Here is a 19,813-nt window from a genome sequence, read left to right on the forward strand (position 1 = left end):
TTATGGCAAGGTTGGTTCCCCTCATGCCGCCTGTGTCAGAGAGAGGCAGGCAGGCAGGCAGACCCACTGGCAATGTCCCTGCCTCTCTCTCTCTCCTGTGTGTCAGACAGACGGACAGACATGCATGCCGGCAGTGCCCCGGCGGCGGGCAGGGGGCGCTGGTGCCCCCCAGCAGAGGGGCTGGGGGGGGCGGCGCCGGGGGGGGAGGCTGGGTTTTGATCTCCACGTGACTCCGCGGAGTTTCGCTGCGAGTTTGACAGAAGTTTGAATCGCTGGTGTGTGCAGCCGACAGGGCGACGCGCAGGAGGCAGCCGCCGCCGCCGCCGCCAGCCCACCCGGTCCGCTCCCGCCGCGCCTGGGCTCCCCCCGCAGCCGATCGCCCTGCCCGGGTGCGCTCCGCCCGGCGAAGCGCGCAGCGGCCAGCCCTGCCCGCGGCCACACCATGTCCGAGCCCACCGCCTCGGCTGGCGACAAGGAGCCCGGGCAGCAGGTACCAGCAGCGCCCCCTGCCCCCCTCTTCCTCCCTCCCCCTCTTCCTCTTGCCCTCCCTCCCCTCTCCCCCTTTCCTCCCCTCTCCTCCTCTTGCCCTGCCTCCCTCCCTCCTGCGCCTCCCGGGGCTCGGCTGACCGTGGCTCCCCGCCCTTGTCTCTCCCCTGCAGGGCCGGCAGCTCTTCGGGCTGCGCTGGGGCCGCCTGGAGGAGCCCCTGGGCTTCATTAAGGTGCTGCAGTGGGTGAGTTTGCCACAGAGGCTCTTTCTATTTCGGTACCAAGGGAGGTGGGTGACGTTCCTCCAAAGCAACGCGGTGCTGCCGGGGGGAGGCTGCAGCTGAGGGCATTGGGGGGCGGGGGGGGGCTGCTTTTTAGGGGAGGGGGAGGAGCTCTTGGTGACTCGGGCATGGGAGCAGGGTAGGGTCCAGAGGCTGGGCATGCGGTGCCCCTCCCAGAGCAGCCCTTCTATGTGCAAGGAGGCCTGCGTTTCTGGAGAGGGGTCCGGGAACTGGCGCTCGCCCTGCTCACATTTCACTCGGGGGAGGAAAAAAGCTGGCTGCAGTGGTTTAACCTTTCCAGAGCTCTGATCCTGCACATACCAGGCCTTGGCTGGTCCCTGAGCTCACTGAACTTTCCTCTCTACACCGCCGGCGGGGAAAGATTGGAGTCCTGCACTTATTTGGGCCCCAATACTTGAGGCTGAGTGTGTGGGAACTGTCCCCCACACACAGATCTGCTATGGAACAGCTTTCCGCCACCTTATGAGCATGGCGATCAGGTGGCAATAGCTGGAGTTGTCTGTTACAGCAATGTTGAAAGCAACATGTGTTCCATGGGCAAAGCTACACAGATTGTTTTGTGGCGGCAGATTCAATCTCCAGCTCACATGTAAGGAAATGTCAAAAGAGCCTTACTTTGACTGAATCCTTTAAAGGAAAGATGTGCTGGCTAGAGCAGGATGCTGAGAGCCAGGACTCCTGTGTTCTGTTCCTGCTGACTCTCATGTGACCTTGGGCAAATCACCTCTCTGAGGCTAAAGCATACCCATTCATAAAGGGAAGATATGCACCCATTTCTCAGGCACCTTAACTCAGCAGCGTTTTGCTAAGGCCATTGTGAATGAAACAGGCTCTAGAAGAACGCAGCTTTGGTGTAACGAATAACACTAATTATGAATGATCGTATTTGTAAGGATAATTGTTTAAAAGGCCTTCCAGATAAACGAGGAACGTCAGCACTGTCATATCTCATGGCGCATCAAGAGCGCTCCATTTGGTTCATGCTTCCATGAGCTGACAGAACTGTTCATGATGGGCAGGGTCACACTCTTGATCTGCCAAGATCCAGGGAAGCCTGTACTTGGCGTATGATGTGCTGTAGTTATTCAGCAATAGCATTCAGCTCTCCTATAGAACTCTCTTCTGCCATAAATCACTTCCCAAAGGCAGGTGAGTGTTATTGTCCCTATTTTACAGCTCGGGAAAGTGAAGCGAGGTCACTCATAGGGGTAGGGCTAGACCCCACATTCCTTGACCCACACCCACACCACCTCTTAAAAGCTGGCTTTCAACCTGTTTACATGGGGTGCATTAGGCCAGCACCTTCCAAAACTAGCTCTGGTTTTGGGAACCCAACTTGAGACACCGGGGCTCTGATTTTTCAGAAGTGCTAAGCTCCTGCAGTCCTGACTGAAGTCAATGGGAGCCGCTGGGGCTCAGCACCTCTGTAAATTCAACATGTCTGAAGTCAAATACCCACAAGTAGAGGCATCCAAAATCAGTGGCAAGTCTCAAAAACATTGGCCTCACGTCTCACTTACCCAGTACTGAGAGGTGCTGAGGACCCAGAATTCTCACTGAAATCAATTGGAGTTGAAAGGGCTTCAGCACGCTGTGGGATCAGGTCCGCTAGCCAATAGGATCAAAAGGGTGTTAATACCGGGGAGGGAGAGGAATGATATAGGATGGTTCGAAGGGCTGTGACTAGGAGGGATGCTATAACACTGAACAAGAAAACCTAAGCTGAATGCAGGAAAACAAAGAGCAAGATCCACAAAAGTGTTTAGGCTTTCAGTGGAAGCTAGGAGACAAAGCACCTTTGAGCATCTGGGCCAAAGAGCTCTATTAGACTGTGGTATAGTGTCTCAAGTAAAACAGCAAGAGACATGTTGCTTTCATCATTTAAAATTAGGCTGGACAAAGTACTTGGGAATATACAGTAAGGATCAGTACTGCACTGGCTGGGGAATGGCCAAGGTGACATAACAGTCTTTTCTCCCCCTGTTCTGTTCAGGATTTGGTTACACGGATCAGTCCGTTATAGATGAAGTGTGAACCCCGCAGTCTGTTCAGCCTAAGTTTTCATTCTCTCTTTCGTACACGCACACAGAGTTGTTTTTTCTTACTGTCGCTCGTGGGAGCCAGAGTTCAGGGTGCATGAACTTAACCACAGCAGAGTGTTTCTGCATGAGTTACCAGAAAACTATTCAGGAACTACATTCATCTTCACCCCGTGCCAATGGAAGAGAAAAAGAAATTCAACTCAGAACCTAGAACAGGAAATGTCATTTGAGACTTGTAACCATTTCCTGCATGGATGAATTACACACTCATTACAGGGGTGGGGGCGGGGGGCAAAGAAAACAAGACATCAGTTTATTGGACCTGTAATTGAAAACTGATTTTGGTTTAGAAGCATAAAGACCCTTCAGCATCATCAGCCCCAGAAAGAGAATTAAAAGGTGCTTTAAAGGAAAAAGATCCTAACAAGGTCTCCGGGCCTTCAGAGAGAGATCATTCGGTTACTGGGCTGGGTTTCACTATGAGGCAGGAAGCTTGAGGTTCCTATGAAAACACAGATTTTTCTTTTAACAGACTCTCTCTGCTTCTGTCCTCGCCACCTGCCCGCATGTCTCCGCATCAGCCATTCTGGAAACACCAGCTTCTCTCGTTGGTTTCTGAACTGCTGATTGAGTGCTTTAGGGGACTGGTGGCCGGGCGGCGACAACAGAAGCTCTTCAAAAGATACCGAAGGGCCTGATCGCCATTGGCATGGGCAGGTAATGTCCAATTATGTGGGAGGGGAGGGGAAGAAAGAAGTGTGGCCAGCTCTAGGTTTTGTGGGACACCATCCAGGTTCCTTCCCCGCCTGTGGCAGTTCTCTTCCACACCCCCGCACGCTCACGGTGTGCACCTCCAGCTGCCAAGCAAGCGCAGAGCCTCCTGGAGTGCACACAAGCTGGCCAGCTCACCGGGGGCCAGTGAGCAATGTGGGGAAGGGAGCCAGTAAGAAAAGATCTCTGGTATGGCGCCCGGCCAGCCTGTGTTGCTGGCACAGATGGGCAGGGATGAAACAGAAGAGCTCAGCAGGGAGGAGGGACCACTGAGAGCATGGGCTGTCTATCAACTGCTCTGGACTATTACAAGGGCTGTCAGCTGTTCGGTGGTAGGAACTGGGCCCTGTGGAGCCCCGACAGAAAGCACTGGGGTTATAGATATCTGGGAAGCTTAACGATCCAGCGACATGCTCACTGCCTTGTGCTCTCAGGTGTTCTGGGGCGGTGCCGTGCTGCAGTCCGTGGGGCCTGTCTGCCCTTGCGGCTCTGTGTATTCCTTGTGATCAGAGCCCCAGGTGCCATGATGTGCCTCAGTGGGAGGCATCTGCTCCAGTTGTCTCCATCAGTGGGACAGCTCTTGCTGTCTTTAAGCCGTGCTGCCTGCCTCCTCCTCCCTCCGTCAGGCCCTGCAGCTATTCTCTGCCCGTATCCACTGTGTTCCAAGTGGTTCTTTTGAGCTGCTAGGCATTGGAGGTGTGCATGGTGCAAAGCAGAGCAGGGATGCTGGGTAAATACCCCTGCCAGCCTGGCATTTTGTCTGTTTGGATATCTTCCTATGCAGACCTCCCTCAGCCCCAGAACCTGCAAAAGGTCTTGTTAGGAAGGAGAGTTATAGGGGTCATCCTAGCAATGCTGTTATTCCCTTCCCCATGGCGTTGCAGATGTGAGGCGGTGTTGTCTATTAGCTAGAGCAGGGAACTGTGAGATAAGACACTGGGGTTCCATTCTCAACACTGCCACTACCTGACTTTTCCCCCCTGGGCAATTCACTTCCCTGCTCTAGGCCTCATCTCCACCCTCAGTAGGAATCAATGGACCAGCACCGCAGTTAGTGTAAACTGGCGTAGCTCTGCTGAAGTCAGAGCACTAGTACTGGGGCGCATCCCAGTGGAGGGGAACTTGCATCCGGAGACAGGCTAGGTTGTAGTCTGAGATAGCATCTCTCATTGTCCCAGGACATGGGTCCCTGCAGACGTGTCTGGTTCTCTCTGAGGAAGGTACGTGCTTAGTTTTTATGCAACAAACCTAATTCGGAAGAGAGGCTGGCTCAGAGGATTGCTAATGGGATCCAGAGCCTTTCACTGCTAGGTCGCCGGCTTGGATCCAGCTCTCCAGGTCAGGAATGCAGTGACTGATAGCTTGGGTGATGGTTCCCTGCCGGCGCGTAGGAGCTGATGGTCTCAGTCCCATTCCCACCAATTCCATGTCACGAAACCTCCATCACAGTCGGCACTAACTGGCTCCCTTACTGGGCCTTAGCCAGAGGCCAAGGATTGAATGGCCTAGTGTACAGAGCAGTTTAAACAAGTCACTATCTGTATGAAATGTTAGTTTGTACTGACTTTGCTAGTGCTTTTCATGCAGCCTGTTGTAAAATAGGCAAATATCTAGATGAGTTGATGTTTGTACCCCCGGAAGACCTCTGCGTACCCCTGGCTGAGAACTACTGGACTACAGGGACCGCTTCCATCTCTGTCTAGGTCATAGCACTGCCTAGTCTTCTGTGAAGAAGAGTTTGACTCCAGCTCTGCTTCTTCTTCCCCTTGCACTGCTGCCCAGGGAAGGGCTATAAGATCAGTTGCATGGGTCACAGGGATGTTTCTCCATGTTTCGCTTGTGTTGGCCTGTTCTGATTTCTTGTTATAAACGGTATTGCGCGAGGAAAAAACCTTGCTGAGACAGTGTTTTCTGCTGGGTCCTTGCACCAGGTGACAGGGATGTCATGTGACTATGGCACCACATTGCAACATTGGGGATATTGCCTTGATGATGATCTATGGATGCGCCATTGTTACCTTGTGATAATGCCACTGCAACATTGTAATGTCCCAAATAAACCCAGGACTATTTACCTGTGATCACCAGGGCTGTCTTGTAAATATCAGGAGGCCCAATGAGCCCACAAGAGTTACCTGATAGTGCCTGTTGCATGTTGCTAATTCACTATCCCCAGCTGGAGTTCCTGACTCCAAAATGTTTTGCTTTCTCTTCCAGCTCTTTGCCATTTTTGCCTTTGGATCCTGCAGCTCATTCAGTGGGGAGACGGGGGCTACCGTGAAATGCAATGACAATCTGAAAGAGATGACCGCCATCTCTGTGCAGTTTGGATACCCTTTCAGGTAACTGGGGTTCTTGCTGGGTACTAACCCAGGGGATGCTTCCTCTTCAGGGTTAATGCCACTGGGGACTGGGATTAATCCATCTGAATAGACAGACTGGCCTGACAACAGTGCTTGACTCAATGGAGCATGGTCTGTGAAGGGACCAGAACCCATAACCTATCTGCAGCTTCCCAGATGAGTGCTCTTCCCAAACCAGCGCATACTGCCTTGCTTCTATTTCCCATTTTCAAAAAGGAAATACTTTTCGATGTGATGTGTTGTTAACCTGCAGAACTCACGGCTGTCTGATATTTCTGATCGAATGGGACTCTCACTGCAGGTTTTTCTTTAATTTGAATGCGACCTAAACAGATTGAATTTAGTCTGGGAGCTGAAGGGTGGCTATTTAACTGCGCCCACTGAAAAATGATTCCCATTTGGGCTCTTTTGGGTTTTGAAAATCCCTTCCGCAATGGGTGTGGGCAAAGGGAAGGGAGAGTGCAGGCTGGTATAGGATTCAGTTACCCAAGATTAACTGCAAGTAGGAACCTGCAAAACATGGCCTTTGGATAGCTGAAGAGTGGAGGCAGGTGGGCACAAGATGCACATTGCCTGATCCCATGGTATGACAGTTCAGCTGGTGCCTATGCATGCTTAGTTGCAGAGAGAACAAGGCATTTTTAAATAAACAAGTGGGAACAATCAAAGAGAAGAGCAGCCAGACTTCCCCTCCATGCTCTGCCAAAGCCCTGTCTATGCAAAGCTCCTATGGCCACGTGAAGCACCGCAGACCGATTCACGCCAATTGAGGGTCTGAGCTGTCTCCATTGAAGTCGATGAAGCTGCATCCCTTGACATCAGCAGATCCCATCTCTTAGACCTGCTCTGAGGAGTAAATGGCATGATGCTTAACATGGCGCCGGCTGCAGTTGCTCCCAGCATTGCGGACAGCGGTGGAGCTGAGCTGGTGTTAGCGATGTTGGAAAAACTCCCGTTGTGTAGGAAAGGGAACGGCAGTCAGGCCAGAAGAGGTAAATAAAGTTCTGACCCATGGAGAAACATCCCTCTCCTCACCTCAGCAGACCAGACCCCTGCTCTTGAGGCTGGAATTGGGCTGTGCTTTCTCACAACGAGCGCTTGCCAGTCGTGCGTTTTGTTGGTTATATTTTTTCCTCCAGCCCCATAACAAACTTTTTCCAGTAACATGGGCATACCCACTCGATGGAAAATTACTCAGTAATGCAGTGTTCTGTATGGACCCTTCTTATCATTCCTCTGCTGGGTGACTTAGGGACCTTGAAAACAGGGTTAATAAATGCTTGAATAACTTTGACTGCATTGTATTTAAAAGTGTATCCTCTGAGCCTCTCCTGGAGATGGAATACCTAAGGGAGAACCAATCCATCATGGACAGATCTATTCTGACCCCTTTAACTGTTCAGAGAAGAGGATATTAAAACAGACTCCAGAGCATAGGGAACCCTTAGTCCAAGACAAGTTAGGGAGGCTGTGTCACTGAGGTGAAACCTTTTGGATATCTTCAGGCTGCATTGAATGGGTAAATGCATGAATCGACCTGGTATCAGTTCCTACAAGAGAGGAACTTGTGCCAGTATTATCTGAGGCAAATAGCTTAGCAAAGCTGCATAAAAGGATTAGGTATTTGTATGAATAAAAAGCAGCACCTGTAGCTATAGTAGCTCTGATAACAACTGGAAGGGCTTTCAGTACTCATGCTTCAGGGCACATGCTGAGCACCAGTTGGGTCAGGAAGAAATTCTTCTTCCCTCATTCTCTCCCTGCTGCATTCCCCTGGCACATTAAAAGAAGGTGTTTTTCTTAAAGCATCTTACATTGGTCACTATTAAGAGATAAGATGCTGGGCTAGGCAGGTAAACCATTGATCTGTTTCAGTCAGGCAGTTTCTGTGCTCAATTCTCTTTATGTTAAAGGGCTCAGAGATCCTCTTTAATCAGCTGATGAGGGTGCATGGAGGAAACCATCAGAATTCAGAGATGACCACTTTAACCCCTTGTAGCCCCCAGGTGTCAATGTCACAGTTGTGAATTCTGAGTGCTATGCTACTGTCATGGTGTCATGGTACAGGGATGGACCCCTCTGGTGTCTTTGAATGCACCCCTTCAGATGTCAGTCCCTGATTCTTTACCTCCCTGGGGTGGAATCACATGATTCTCTCACCCTTAGACTGGGGCCTGGACTACAGCACTTCGTGCATCTACCGTACTTACTCCAACAGGTTTGAGTGGGTTCAACACCATGGGTCTTCTCTTCGGGAACTCGTGAGCAGTGGTTAGTACAGATAACCAGACAGACTTCTTACACCAAAGCATTGTTTAGCCTTAACGGTAGGAACCAGGCATAGCAGGAGAGAAAAAGGATTAAACAAGAAAGAGTCTGCACGCATGTCTATCTTATCTGAGGCCCACCACCCCCTTGAAAGCCTAGGGAGGCCGGATTACTTCAATACCCCCAAATGGATGTCTGTGTCTATGATTCCCTGATGACTGCCCCACCTCTAGGCAGAGAGAGACTTTTGAACTCTTTAATTTCTGTTTGATTGGTTGGCTCCCAGTTGTAACTTGGCCTGAGGCTTGGAAATAGCAACTTCACAGCGAATAGCTCAGGCACCCTCTTTTAATGCCCCCTGCGTGGCTGCTTATCTGCATCCATAGTGTTGCCTTTCTACTTTTTTTTCCCCCAACAGTCCATGCATATGGACAGTAAACATCCAATAAACCACCATAGCCAGCAACCAGGTTGCATACAATATTCATAAATCAACACCGATTCCTCACCCCATCCTTCACAGCAACATGCACAGTTGTTCCTATACGCCCGCAGAGGTAAACTTTCAAAAGCGGCAGCTGGTCTCGGAAAATATCCCTCAGTCACCTGTTTGGAGGTGAGGTAGGGAGAGAGAATATACTGTGGAATCTGTCACCTCTGTTCCTGATGGCTGCCGAGTTCAGGAGGCAAATTGCTGCAGACGTCAGCTCATGTTTCAGGTATAGGCCATTGCTGGAAGCAGGGTACTGGAATGGATGGGCCAATGGTCTATTCCATCATGGCCAGCATTTGTTAATTTCTCTGCCACTCCAAATCCAGAAAGGTTTGTCGAGCAGCAAGGAAGTCGAAGCGAGCACAGGAATAGCCACGTTGCTAGGGATCAGCAAAAAGGCCTCTCGGGTGAGTAGAAAAGACGCCAGAATTAGAGTGAAATCCATCCTGTGAAGCTAAACATATGAAAAGTGTGAACATGGCTATATCTATCCACACATCTTGGCCTGCCTGCCAACATTCGATAGCTATAAATAGAGGCACACCTCTGATCTTCTCTGAAATGCATTTGACTGGGAGCCTGCTAGGAGGCTCAGAGAGGGGAGAAATGGGGAACTTTGCTACTGAAATAACAGTGACGGTCCCTTCTCAATAGGGACAATTGGCAAGGGGGTGGGGTGAGATCTCGGGCATACCTCAGTTCCTCCTTAACAAGTGCCGTCACCCTCAGAGCTCCTCTAACTGTGTGACCTCCAACATATGCAAGACTCCTGCCCAGCTCCGAACACAAGATGGAAAAGAATAGCTGTCTTCCCAGTCTGCTAAGGGCTGCGTCACCAAACTCACACCCTGAGATGGTGAATTTGTCCCCCATGTAATGGTCTCTTGCTTGATACATTTCACCAGATAGAAAGTGGGCCACATGGTTTCACTGTCCAGGTCAGGTCCTCATCCTCCATCCTGATGTATGTGGGCAGAGCTCACTGGAGCTTTGTCGATTTATACCAGCTCCGACCTCGGTTTCCATCTGTAGTTCTCGCGTACTAACCCGGGGCTGTTGTATTCAGCTTTCTGAGAGTGCAGGGAGAGGGTCAGGTCGAAGTGATAAAACCCCCCTTTTCCTTTAAAGTAAAACAACAGTATTCATGGCACTTGGCGGGAGGGGGGGATAGGGCTAGAAAGTTTTTCACTCCCAGGTGGCTGTGTCATATTCAGCATAGGAAGGTAATGACTGAAAATTACCTGTTGTTTATGTAGCACCCATGGCATGCATGTCACTGCTTGACTGCCATTGACAAAGGACAACTCAGTTCCCCCGGGGAGGGTGCAGTCTAAATCAGATCATATGGAATTAGAATGCCGTTGCCATCCGATAGCTGTTAGGCAGCCTGTGTGAAATGAGTCGGTGGGTGTCCCACCAGAGCTGAAGTGACAAGTCACAAAAATCCCTTCTGTTACTGGCATGAATCGGCCCCCTTTGCCAGCAGCCTTAGCAGAGCGGTGGTTGGATACCACAGTGACGGGCAACCTTATGGAAATCCAGATAGACAGAGTGGCCAAAAACTGACTGCTGTGGAGTCTGAACTCACTCCTAGACTGTGTCTACACTAGCAAATCATCTACAGGTAGCGCTGCTCTAGTGTAAGACCAGGCACCAGCATTTATACCGCCATGGGCAGGGCTACTGGTGCAGATCAAGCGCTAGAAGGGATGAGGCACGTTGGCAGGCTGGAGTGTGGGGACCTTACCCTGCCACTGTCCGTGCTGTCCTTGCTCAGTGGATAACTCCCAGCCATGACCCCACAAAGCTGGGACCATCCTGGCAGCTTCCTGGAGTGGCAGGCCAAGACGGCCGTCCATCTGTCCGGGAGGAGGAAGTTGAATGCTGTGGATCACTGGTTTTACCCTGTGACCTGCACCCCCGGCCATCTTTGTTCACTTTGGTCCTCCATACGCAGTCCATATCTGGGTTCCATGGCCCCTCCCCCATCTGAGGGGGCAGGCCTTCCACTGCTCACCCAGCAATCCCAGTCCTCAGACAGGCTGGCTCCTTTCACCCAAGAGAGCGGCTGTAGGTCTCATCCCCGTTCTGTCTCCTGCGCTGTGCCTTCCTCTTTGCTAAATGCATCCCTCTCTCCATCTCTTTGTCTGTGGGCAGGTTATCCAGGATTCCCTTTGAGATGCCTGTCTGCGAGGACAACACCACTAAAAGGACTCTGCATCTCATGGGGGACTTCTCGGCACCCGCTGAGTTCTTTGTGACCCTGGGGGTCTTCTCCTTCCTCTACAGCATGGCAGCCCTGGTGATCTACCTGCGATTTCACTCCCTCTACACAGAGAACAAGAGGCTTCCCTTTGTGGTGAGATCCCTGCCTTAGCCCTCAGGGCTGGGGTTAATTCGATGGCTCTTCCGGGCTGCAGGGCTGGCTCTAAGGAACCTGGGGTGTTTACTGTGGCCAGAGCACAGGAGACTCCTGGGTCTGATTTCTGGCTCTGCCACTGACTCACTATGGGACCTTGGGCAAGTCACTTCCCATTTCTCTGGAGAGTAAGTCAGGGGAGGCAGAGCTGAGCATCTATGGGTTCCCTCGCCACTGACCTCTGACTCCTTTCTGTCTGAGCCATCATTCTGTCTTCGCAACTCTTCCAGTCCTGGGAGCTCTCTCCCTGTGGTGCTGTCATGCTGGTAACACAAGGGGAGACAGAGCTGACCAATAACAGGCACCTTCCCCCTAATCCTGGCCAGGGTCATCAGCCATGTGTTTATAGTCTTCACAGCTCTGCGTGCTAGATGCAAAGGCTGAAGGCAGTTTCAGAGCCGGGGCTCACAGACAAAGTCGGTTGCCTCATGCTGGGATTTAGCAGGTCTGTTTGGTGCCTGGGGTTTCAGGTCAAGAAAGGGAGATGTTAGATGCAGGCAGCAAGGGCAGACTAAAGCTGTGTGGTGGGAAGCCATGCGCTCCTAAACCCCTTCGCTTATTAGAGAACAAGGGAGTTGCATACATTGGGGGGAGGGGCTGGGAAACTTGTGGGACCCTCCACGGAATTTAGTGCCCATTTTGGAGGTTTGGGCCTAGATCTTTTGGGGACTGCCCTAGTACACCAGGTGGAGAGGCTGAGGACGGAGCTGGGGGGCAGGTGGTGTGGGGAGGCAGCAGAGACCAAGTGGGCATGGAGGTCCCAGGGATGGAGGTCCCAGGGATGGAGGTCCCGGGGATGGAGGTCCCTGGGGTTGGGGAGAGCGATGGAAGGCCTGCTGTGCAGGCAGCCAGAGCCAGCATGGCGTTTCGTACCCGCCCAGGATTTCTGCGTGAGTGTCTCCTTCGCCTTCTTCTGGCTGGTGGCGGCTGCAGCCTGGGGCAAAGGCCTGTCAGACGTGAAGGGGGCCACGCGGCCGTCCAGCCTCATCGCCGCCATGCCGGTGTGTCATCTCCAACAGGCGGTGTGCAACGCCGGGGTCACGCCGGCCATGGGGCTGGCCAACATCTCCGTGGTAAGAGCCAGCGGCGAAGCGAGCGCCACAGCTGCCCGCGGGCAGAGCGGGCAGGGATCCCATTCGGTCAGACTGGCGCTTGGTGTAAATCAGCATCGCGCTGCTGAAAGCCATGGCCCGTTTACACCAGCTGAGGACTTGGCCCACGAGGTGCAAAGCCTGCCTCGGCGTGTGCTCACAAAAGTGGAGCGGCGCATTTGTGGAGGCTCCTCTGGACTATGGGCTTGTGCAGCGCCGTGCCCTTGAGTGATGGGGGGAGGAAATCAGCACTGGAGATTGACCCGGGGTCCTCAACGCATGAGCTGTTAGTGTCAGCTACAGGCGGATGTTAGCCATAGCTGGGCCAGGCCCGTCGACCTCTGTCCGTGGACTGCCTGCGACTAGGGCGAGAGTGTTTGCCACACGGGGGGTGTCGCTGTAGTTTAACCCAAGGCCAGGCAGACCACCAGGAACCACTCGGAAACCCTGGCGCATTGGGTGCTGTCTCGTGTGCCAAGCGTGTTTCCTTGAGAGGCGGTCGCTGTGAGTGGCTGTCTGCACTCCTTAGTGATGCTGCCTCTTCAGCACAGGAACGGGAGCGGATGCAGCAATTAGAGAGTGGAGGAGATACTGCCAAGTCCGTATGGCCTCTAGGTCTGTTGAGCGAACGGAGGCTCTCCATTAGCTGTAGGCAGCCTTCTGTCCTTCATGTCCCCAGCCACGGGAGGGTGGGGACATACCACAGAGAGCTGAGCAGTTCTGATTCCACCCAGGAGAGGGTCGTGCACACACCTGATGCTGGAACTAGGAAGGTCTTGCTGGGAATGCATCCACGGTAATTGTTCCCTTTGCTTCCTCTCTTTCTGACTCTCCCCTAGCTCTTTGGCTTCATCAATTTTATTCTGTGGGCTGGAAACTGCTGGTTTGTGTTTAAAGAGACCTCATGGCACGCGCAGACCACCACCAAGGAGAACTCTGCTGAACAGGGAGCCATCGACAAGCAATAAAGACCCTCCCCGCCTGCCCACCCCCTCCGGAGACCTCCCTCCACCCTGGACGGCCAGCACCTTGTCTCACACACCCCCTCGTCCCAGCACACGGTGCTGTGGGAGCCCCGTCCTCTCCGAGGTCCATCGTCATGTTGGCATCCCTCCTGAGCATTATGGGATGCTCACCTTTGAGTCATTGGCAGGCGGGAGTCCTGGCTCGGTCCCAGGGATACGTAACTCGTCGCAGACTCCAAGTGGCTATTACACAACTTACGGTTTATTATTACTTTTTTTAATAAGTGTAATTTATTTGTTTCTGTGTTCCTGGCCCCCCAGCCGGAGGCTGTGTGGAATTACTCTTTACAGCTGCCTTGATGAGCCTAAACCAATCTGGAGTTTAGATGCTACTGGGTGGGGTGGGTAGTCACTTGCAGGTGATAGTGGATATGCTGGGGAGACCTAAGACAGGAACCCTCCCATGCAAGCGCACCCCTTCCTGCCCAGCCATGGAAAGGCCGTCTCATACCTACCCTCCTGCTTGACTAGGAACAAGGAACACAGACAAAAGATGCAGAAAGGGAAGGTGGAGAATATGCTATTTCTTACTCCTGGGAGGAGAAGGCCAGTATATTTCTCCTCTTCCCTTCGGCCTGCAGCATTCTGTAGCTCCTCGGGGAAGCTGATGGAGGGTTTTCAGCTGCTCGTCTACTCCAGTTTGGCTCAATGGGTGACTGCATGTTAGGCCAGATAATCTAGTATAGCAGCAGCTTGATCCGGGAGACGTCTTTTGCCGGGGGAGGTGATCCTGCCCTTGCAGGACAGTGATCCAGGTGACCTTACCCATCTCTGATCCCACACGTGGGTGATGCAGGCAGAGGGTTCCTCACTCAGATCTCCAGCTGGTTCCTCTTCCCACGGCAGCCTTTTAGCAGCTCTTGGTGCACGTTCCCTCCCTGCCCTATGGCTGAGGAGCATCCCCAGATTTCTCCAGTTCCCTCGTTATAAAACCTCCAAGTATTTGTGAACGTCAGCTCCATCGGCTCCCCGAGGGGCCGTAATGTGAGACTGACCCTCTCCGGTGCCCTGAGCCATAGAGCTTGGCTTGGTTTCTAGGGGAGACTTTTCTCGTAGCTTGAGGAATCCATTAGTCTACACTCATGACACTTGGTCCCAGGCAGAAGGACCCAGGGCCATGCTGCAGCTACTCCAAAACAACACTGCATCGTACTTGGAGAAGGGGCCTGCAACATGTTCAGCAGCTGAAGTCCGTAAACCCCTAGGAGCTTCAGGGCACTGCTCTGTTCAGAGGGGTCCCTACCTCCCCTGGAGGCAGGCAACAGCTTTGGTTCCAGCAGGGGCCCAGGTAATCCAGGCTTCACTCTGAATCTTCTGGTCTTACTCTCTCCCTTTCCTTTCCCCTCTGCCCCGGGGAGGGGGTGGGCTCCCTTTTGCTGAAGGAGACACTGATGTTAATGGTGCTTTGTTAGCTGTGGGACCTTCTGTTCAGCAAAGACCCGATTCCTACATATTTTGTACATTTCCCCTCCCGGCCCATGAGTTCCATCAGCACCCCTCGCCCCTCCATGGCAGACGGGCTGTGGCCAATTGTATGGAGCCCTGTGCCACGCCCCACGGGCCTGCGATGCCCAGTTCCCCACAGCACAGCCCCGTAGCCATGTGGTGTGGTCCTCAGCCTGCTACCATGGCCACGGGATGCCCCGTGGGAGAAGAGAATTGACCAATCTGTTGCCGCAGGGCTTCCCCTTCCCACCCAGGCTTCCAATCCAGCTGGCCCTTGGGCAGACTTCTCCTATCCTTGTCTTCCTAGAGGTTTAAACCCTCATGTTTCTGGGCATAAGCCACCACTAACTACCAAGGGTCAAGAAGAAACCTCCCCCATGGCCAGGCTATTCCATAATTATCCAGTATGGGTTTTCTTGCCCCTTTCTCTGAAGCACCTGGTGCTGGAAACCGGATCCCAGACTAGGTGGACCACTGGTCTGGTCTGGGATGGCAATTTCTATGCTACCAGGGTGGCTCTGAGAGTGGCTGGGCTAACCAGCTTCTGTACCAGGACAACCAAAGTGCTCCAGCCACGTTTGGTTCCTTCTGTTTTGCCGGTGTCCCTGTTTGCTAAGCGAGGGAGCTATTCAAAGCCAGTCCTCAGCTGGTGTAAAGCAGCCCGTCTCCATTCAAGTCAGGAAGTGACGCTGCTTTACACTACCTGAGGATCTGGCCTCTTGGTGGAGACGCCACAGCAGGGACCTCTGCGGCTCAGATCTTCCAAGAGTCCAGCAGCCAATTGAGCTGGCACCCATCCCTGCCACGGAGGGACAGAGGAATGGCTGTGTCTTTATTTTGCTTATCAGTGATTAGTAATAATGGCTCCAGAACCCGGAGGAAAGGAGAGAGCAATTCTCTATTTTTTAACCTCAGCCCTTGTGGGGGAAGCAGGGGCTGGGGCCCATTTATACTGTGCGGTTTGTTTTGTTCAGTGTCTGTATTTATTTATTTGAAATGGGAGATATAAAATACAATCCATTTTTTTTTTTTTTTTTTTGCTTAGTGGCTCTAAGGTTGGCACCTGCCCCTTTGCCCAGCACTGGGAGATGTATTCATGCTAGCCTCCTATGTTAACCAAGCCCAGGGGCACCAGCAATACCAGCCTGCAGTCCTCCTTCGTGAATAACCCCCACGGATCTCAGGCTGCAGGCCCCGGGCCATGCTGCTCCTCATAGGGCCCTGCCCTGTGACAGAGATCAGCAGAGGAGGGGACTCCTGTGGCTAGGAGGAGGGGGAGGGACCAACCTTAGCTAGTGCTGGCTTTGCATTTTCCTGTAGAAAATGAAGTGCCGCTGTTTGCCGAATCTCTTTGCTGGGGGTGGATGGAAGGGGGCGGAGGCAGGCCTGGCAGCAGCAAATGGCCCTGAATCTGTGTGAATCTGTGGGGAGGGGGATCACCGGGTGGCGGGTGCGGGGAGGACTTGCTCTTTAACCCTTTTGGCCACTGTCAGAGCCACCGATTGCACCAGGAGTTGAGAGGGGGGGCAGTGGCTCTCCTGCCTGTGCCCTGGCCCTGACTGCTTCCCAGCAGCCCCGTCTGTCTCCCCAGGCCTGGCCCCGGCCCCTCTTCACCGGATTACATTGCATGTTTTTCTCGTGCTTGTTGTTATGGCTTTGAATAAAAAGTGCCGCGAGGGTTTGCTATGACGAAGTGCCACTCCGGGCCGGTTTCCTTTGTGCTCCCCACCCATTTCCAACAGCCTCTCTCTCTAACCTGCTTCATGTCACAGGAATAGAAAGCCACTTCTCGGCTCTTACAGCTGTCACGCCTGCAAAGAGCGGGGGGGGGGGGGGGGGCTCCTCCTCTAGGGGCTAGTCCAGATAGACGCTAGCCTACTATTACTGCCAACTGATGCTCCCCTTGCTGGAGAGGTACAGGCCTGTGCTGTTGGAGCCGAGGGTTTGGGGTTCAAACCCATGAAAGGGGAGGAGGTGCTACCCCAAACAAGCTGCTGCCTGCGCTTGGTTCTCTCCCACCTGTGTCGGATGAGAGCAGATTCAGATCCTGTTCCACCCAGCAGCCCGGGAGGTTACGTTTGCATCAGCCGCTCAGACCCAGCTTGACATCCACTCAGCAGCAGGCACTCACGATAGCTTGTGACCCTCCCCATGTCTCCCAGGGTGGGGTGGAGAGCAGTGACCATCACACCCTGCACTACTCCAGGGAAGGGCTGGCAATATTGCTCGGCTGGTGCCTCCCCCGCCCCAAGGGAACAAGCCCGCACTCATCTCCAGGGCAGGGAGCTTAGGTGATCTAATACAGCTTAGCTGTCTGCCCCAGCAGTGTCATCCTTGCATTCCGGCCCCGCATTCCCCTCCCTCCCTGCCCCCTGACGCCACCAGCAGCCTGGGTCCTTCCCACCTACATGCCATGTATTCTACTGCCAGTGAGGGCAGATCATAGTGTGTAGCCATAACCACCTGTACGCCAGTCACACCATTCGCACCAACCTGGCCTCCCCTGGTGGGGGGGGGGTGTGGGGAGGAGAACAGTGACATCACTACATCCCCTCCCTGATCCATGGGGAAAACCTCTTTGCTTTGGTTGTTATGTCTGACTGATCACGTCAGCAGGAACTGCCCAGTAAAGGGAAAATCACCCATCCAGCATGTCCTACTAGATAGGTTGGGGTCTAATTAGCCCCAACAAGCTGCTGCACCATTCTTTGCCCGCAGACAAGTACCAATCAGGCAGGGCAAAATTCTTCCCTGCCTTTGAAAACATGGGAGAAGATGCTGCCAGGATGACCCCAACAGCAGGGAGCCCTAGTGATCAGCGTGAGCGCCAAAGGAAAAAGCTTTCTGGGTTGAGTTATTGCTTAATGTTCCTATGTACATCTCATCAGTGTACATGGCATCTAGAAAGCGGAGGGGCTGGACTGTGATCTAGGCTATGCTGGAAAAAATCCAGAGTCACTCCACCACCAACTTGAACGGAGTCGCTTTGGATTTACACCAGTGTAACAGATTAGAAACTGGCCCAAGCTCTGTGCTGCCAGGATCTTTTGGTCTGGACTTAGGCTGAAGCTCGAATGAGAGGAGAATGAGAACACAGAGGGGAGTGGGGACGGCAGCGGTACATCCCTGTGGAGATCGGGTGCTAAAAGCACCGTGGATTTCTTGTGGATCATCCTTCCAAACAAGGCTCACAGCTCACACCCAAATTGCTCCCTCTGAATAGTATTCAGTGCTGGGGTAAGTAGGTGCAGCTGCCCTTGCGATCAGCAGGAGTTGGGCCTTCTTACAGCCTTGGCTCCATGTGTCCAGGTGCAATAGGGGTTCTGAAGTCGGTGACTGCCATGTGGATTCATTTTAAGGGCATTTTTAATGGCCCTTGCTCTCTGCCTGAGCTGCGTGTGTACTAGTGTGACACACCAGATCGCCCTCTATTAGACTGATTCTTAAGAAGTTCTGCTGCATGTGCCCCAGGGCAGGCCTCACCTTTGCACACAGATGAAATAGGCTTTTGTGGTGACCCACACAGACCTACAAGTGAAACCGAGCTGCATAGGATAATGAACTACACCAAGTCCTAATGATGCAAGAGGCTGTGATTACTGCTAGGAGAATCTGGTCTCTGCAAAGCTCCCAGTGACATAGCTTTACTCCGGTGCCCCCACTGCTGCACTGGGGCATTAAAAACAGTGCCCTTCCTTCCCCCAGCCCTGAGATTTCCCATCCCCTAAATGCCCGGGCCTGATTCCTCTCCAGGACTTCAGGCCAAATGCTGAACTAAAGCAGGTTGCCAGGAACCCAGCAAGACCAACTTTTATCTGTGTAATCTGATGGGAAGGGGCAGGGCTATGGGGGAAAGGAGTATCTGGACACTGTGATTAAAGCGCTGCCACAGCCTGCTAAAGGGAGTGATGGTTTCCTGGAGAAATATTGCTGTTTGGAGACTTTAGCAGCAGCCCTTATAGGGGAGAAAATATTCATTAGAAAAGGAGCAAAAGTGATGGATGAACTCGTTCGGCAGCCTGGGCTGGAGGATGCCGGCTGGCTGGCTGTATTGATCTCTGTGTGGAAGGGGGAGAAACAGATCAACATGGGCACTGAAACATACAAAAGCTTTCATGGCCACAGACGGCCCTTGGCTGCAGTCCTCTCTGACCCCAGGGAGTCCTCTGTCACCATGACAGGAGATCCAGGCCCGCTCAGCTGGAGCTTCTCGGACATATTTATGCAGGCTTCTTACTCCCTCATCCTAGGTGGTGGGGTGAGGCTGCAAGGGTTCTGACACCCCAGTATCCTGATTGATGGTTACTCCGAGTCCCTGTACCTTCGGTCATTACCTTCTGACTCCCTCTGTTCCCCCTGGCAATTTCCAGTGATACAGGATACTTCTTCACTTCCTGTCCTAAACTGTCGGGTGGTGTTTCCTTCTGAGGAAAATAAAAGGAACAGGCTAATCAAGTGTCAAAGTACAATTAGAGAGGCCAAAAAAGAATTTGAAGAGCAATTAGTAAAAGACTTAAAACCTAATTGCAAAAAAAAAAGTTGGATAGAGGTGCTATTTACTAGCAGTAAATATGGCCAATGGCCTGTAATGGGATGTTTGATGCGCGGGTTCTGAGTTACTACAGAGAATTCTTTCTGGGTGTCTGGCTGGTGAGTCTTGCCCACATGCTCAGGGTTTAGCTGATCGCCATATTTAGGGTTGGGAAGGAATTTTCCCCAGGACAGATTTGCATAGGCCCTGTGGGGGTTTCGCCTTTTTTGCCTTCCTCTGCAGTATGGGGCACGGGTCACTTGCTGGGGGATTCTCTGTACCTTGAAGTCCTCAAATAATGATTTAAAGATTTCAATAACTCTGTAGGATAGGGGTCTATTACAGGAGTGGGTGGGTGAGGTTCTGTGGCCTGCGTTGTGCAGGAGGTCAGACTAGATGATCATAATGGTCCCGTCTGACCTTATAGTTTATGAGTCTAAGGAGCACTCAAGGAAGACTGGGCCATTGTGGAGAAGCTAAATGAATTCTTTGCATCTGTCTTCATTACAGAGGATGTGAGGGAGATTTCCACACCTGAGGAAATCTGAGGAACTGTCCCAGATTGAGGTGTCAGTA

General features: G+C 52.6%; 1 protein-coding gene across 1 annotated transcript; it reads left to right on the forward strand.

Moving 5' to 3' along the window:
- The first annotated feature begins 268 nt into the window (after nt 1–268).
- Nucleotides 269–16,019, forward strand: SYPL2 (synaptophysin like 2). The gene is made up of 6 exons (XM_067531723.1): nt 269–490; nt 660–731; nt 5,819–5,943; nt 10,883–11,084; nt 12,026–12,217; nt 13,075–16,019. Exons 1-6 carry the CDS (start codon nt 443–445, stop codon nt 13,201–13,203), a joined length of 768 nt encoding a protein of 255 aa, XP_067387824.1. The 5' UTR covers nt 269–442; the 3' UTR covers nt 13,204–16,019.
- The last annotated feature ends 3,794 nt before the right edge of the window (nt 16,020–19,813 follow it).

This window comes from Emydura macquarii, unplaced genomic scaffold, assembly GCF_026122565.2.
Source record: "Emydura macquarii macquarii isolate MOO-44397 ecotype Brisbane River unplaced genomic scaffold, CSIRO-AGI_Emac_v2 contig_3220, whole genome shotgun sequence".
Lineage (NCBI taxonomy): Eukaryota > Metazoa > Chordata > Testudines > Chelidae > Emydura > Emydura macquarii.

Bases quoted from the DNA above. Each gene is read 5' to 3' on its own strand.
- SYPL2 (XM_067531723.1), top strand. From the start codon at position 443: ATGTCCGAGCCCACCGCCTCGGCTGGCGACAAGGAGCCCGGGCAGCAG. The intron at 11,085-12,025 runs GTGAGATCCCTG...GTACCCGCCCAG, and splicing joins ACAAGAGGCTTCCCTTTGTG to GATTTCTGCGTGAGTGTCTC. The intron at 12,218-13,074 runs GTAAGAGCCAGC...ACTCTCCCCTAG, and splicing joins GGCTGGCCAACATCTCCGTG to CTCTTTGGCTTCATCAATTT.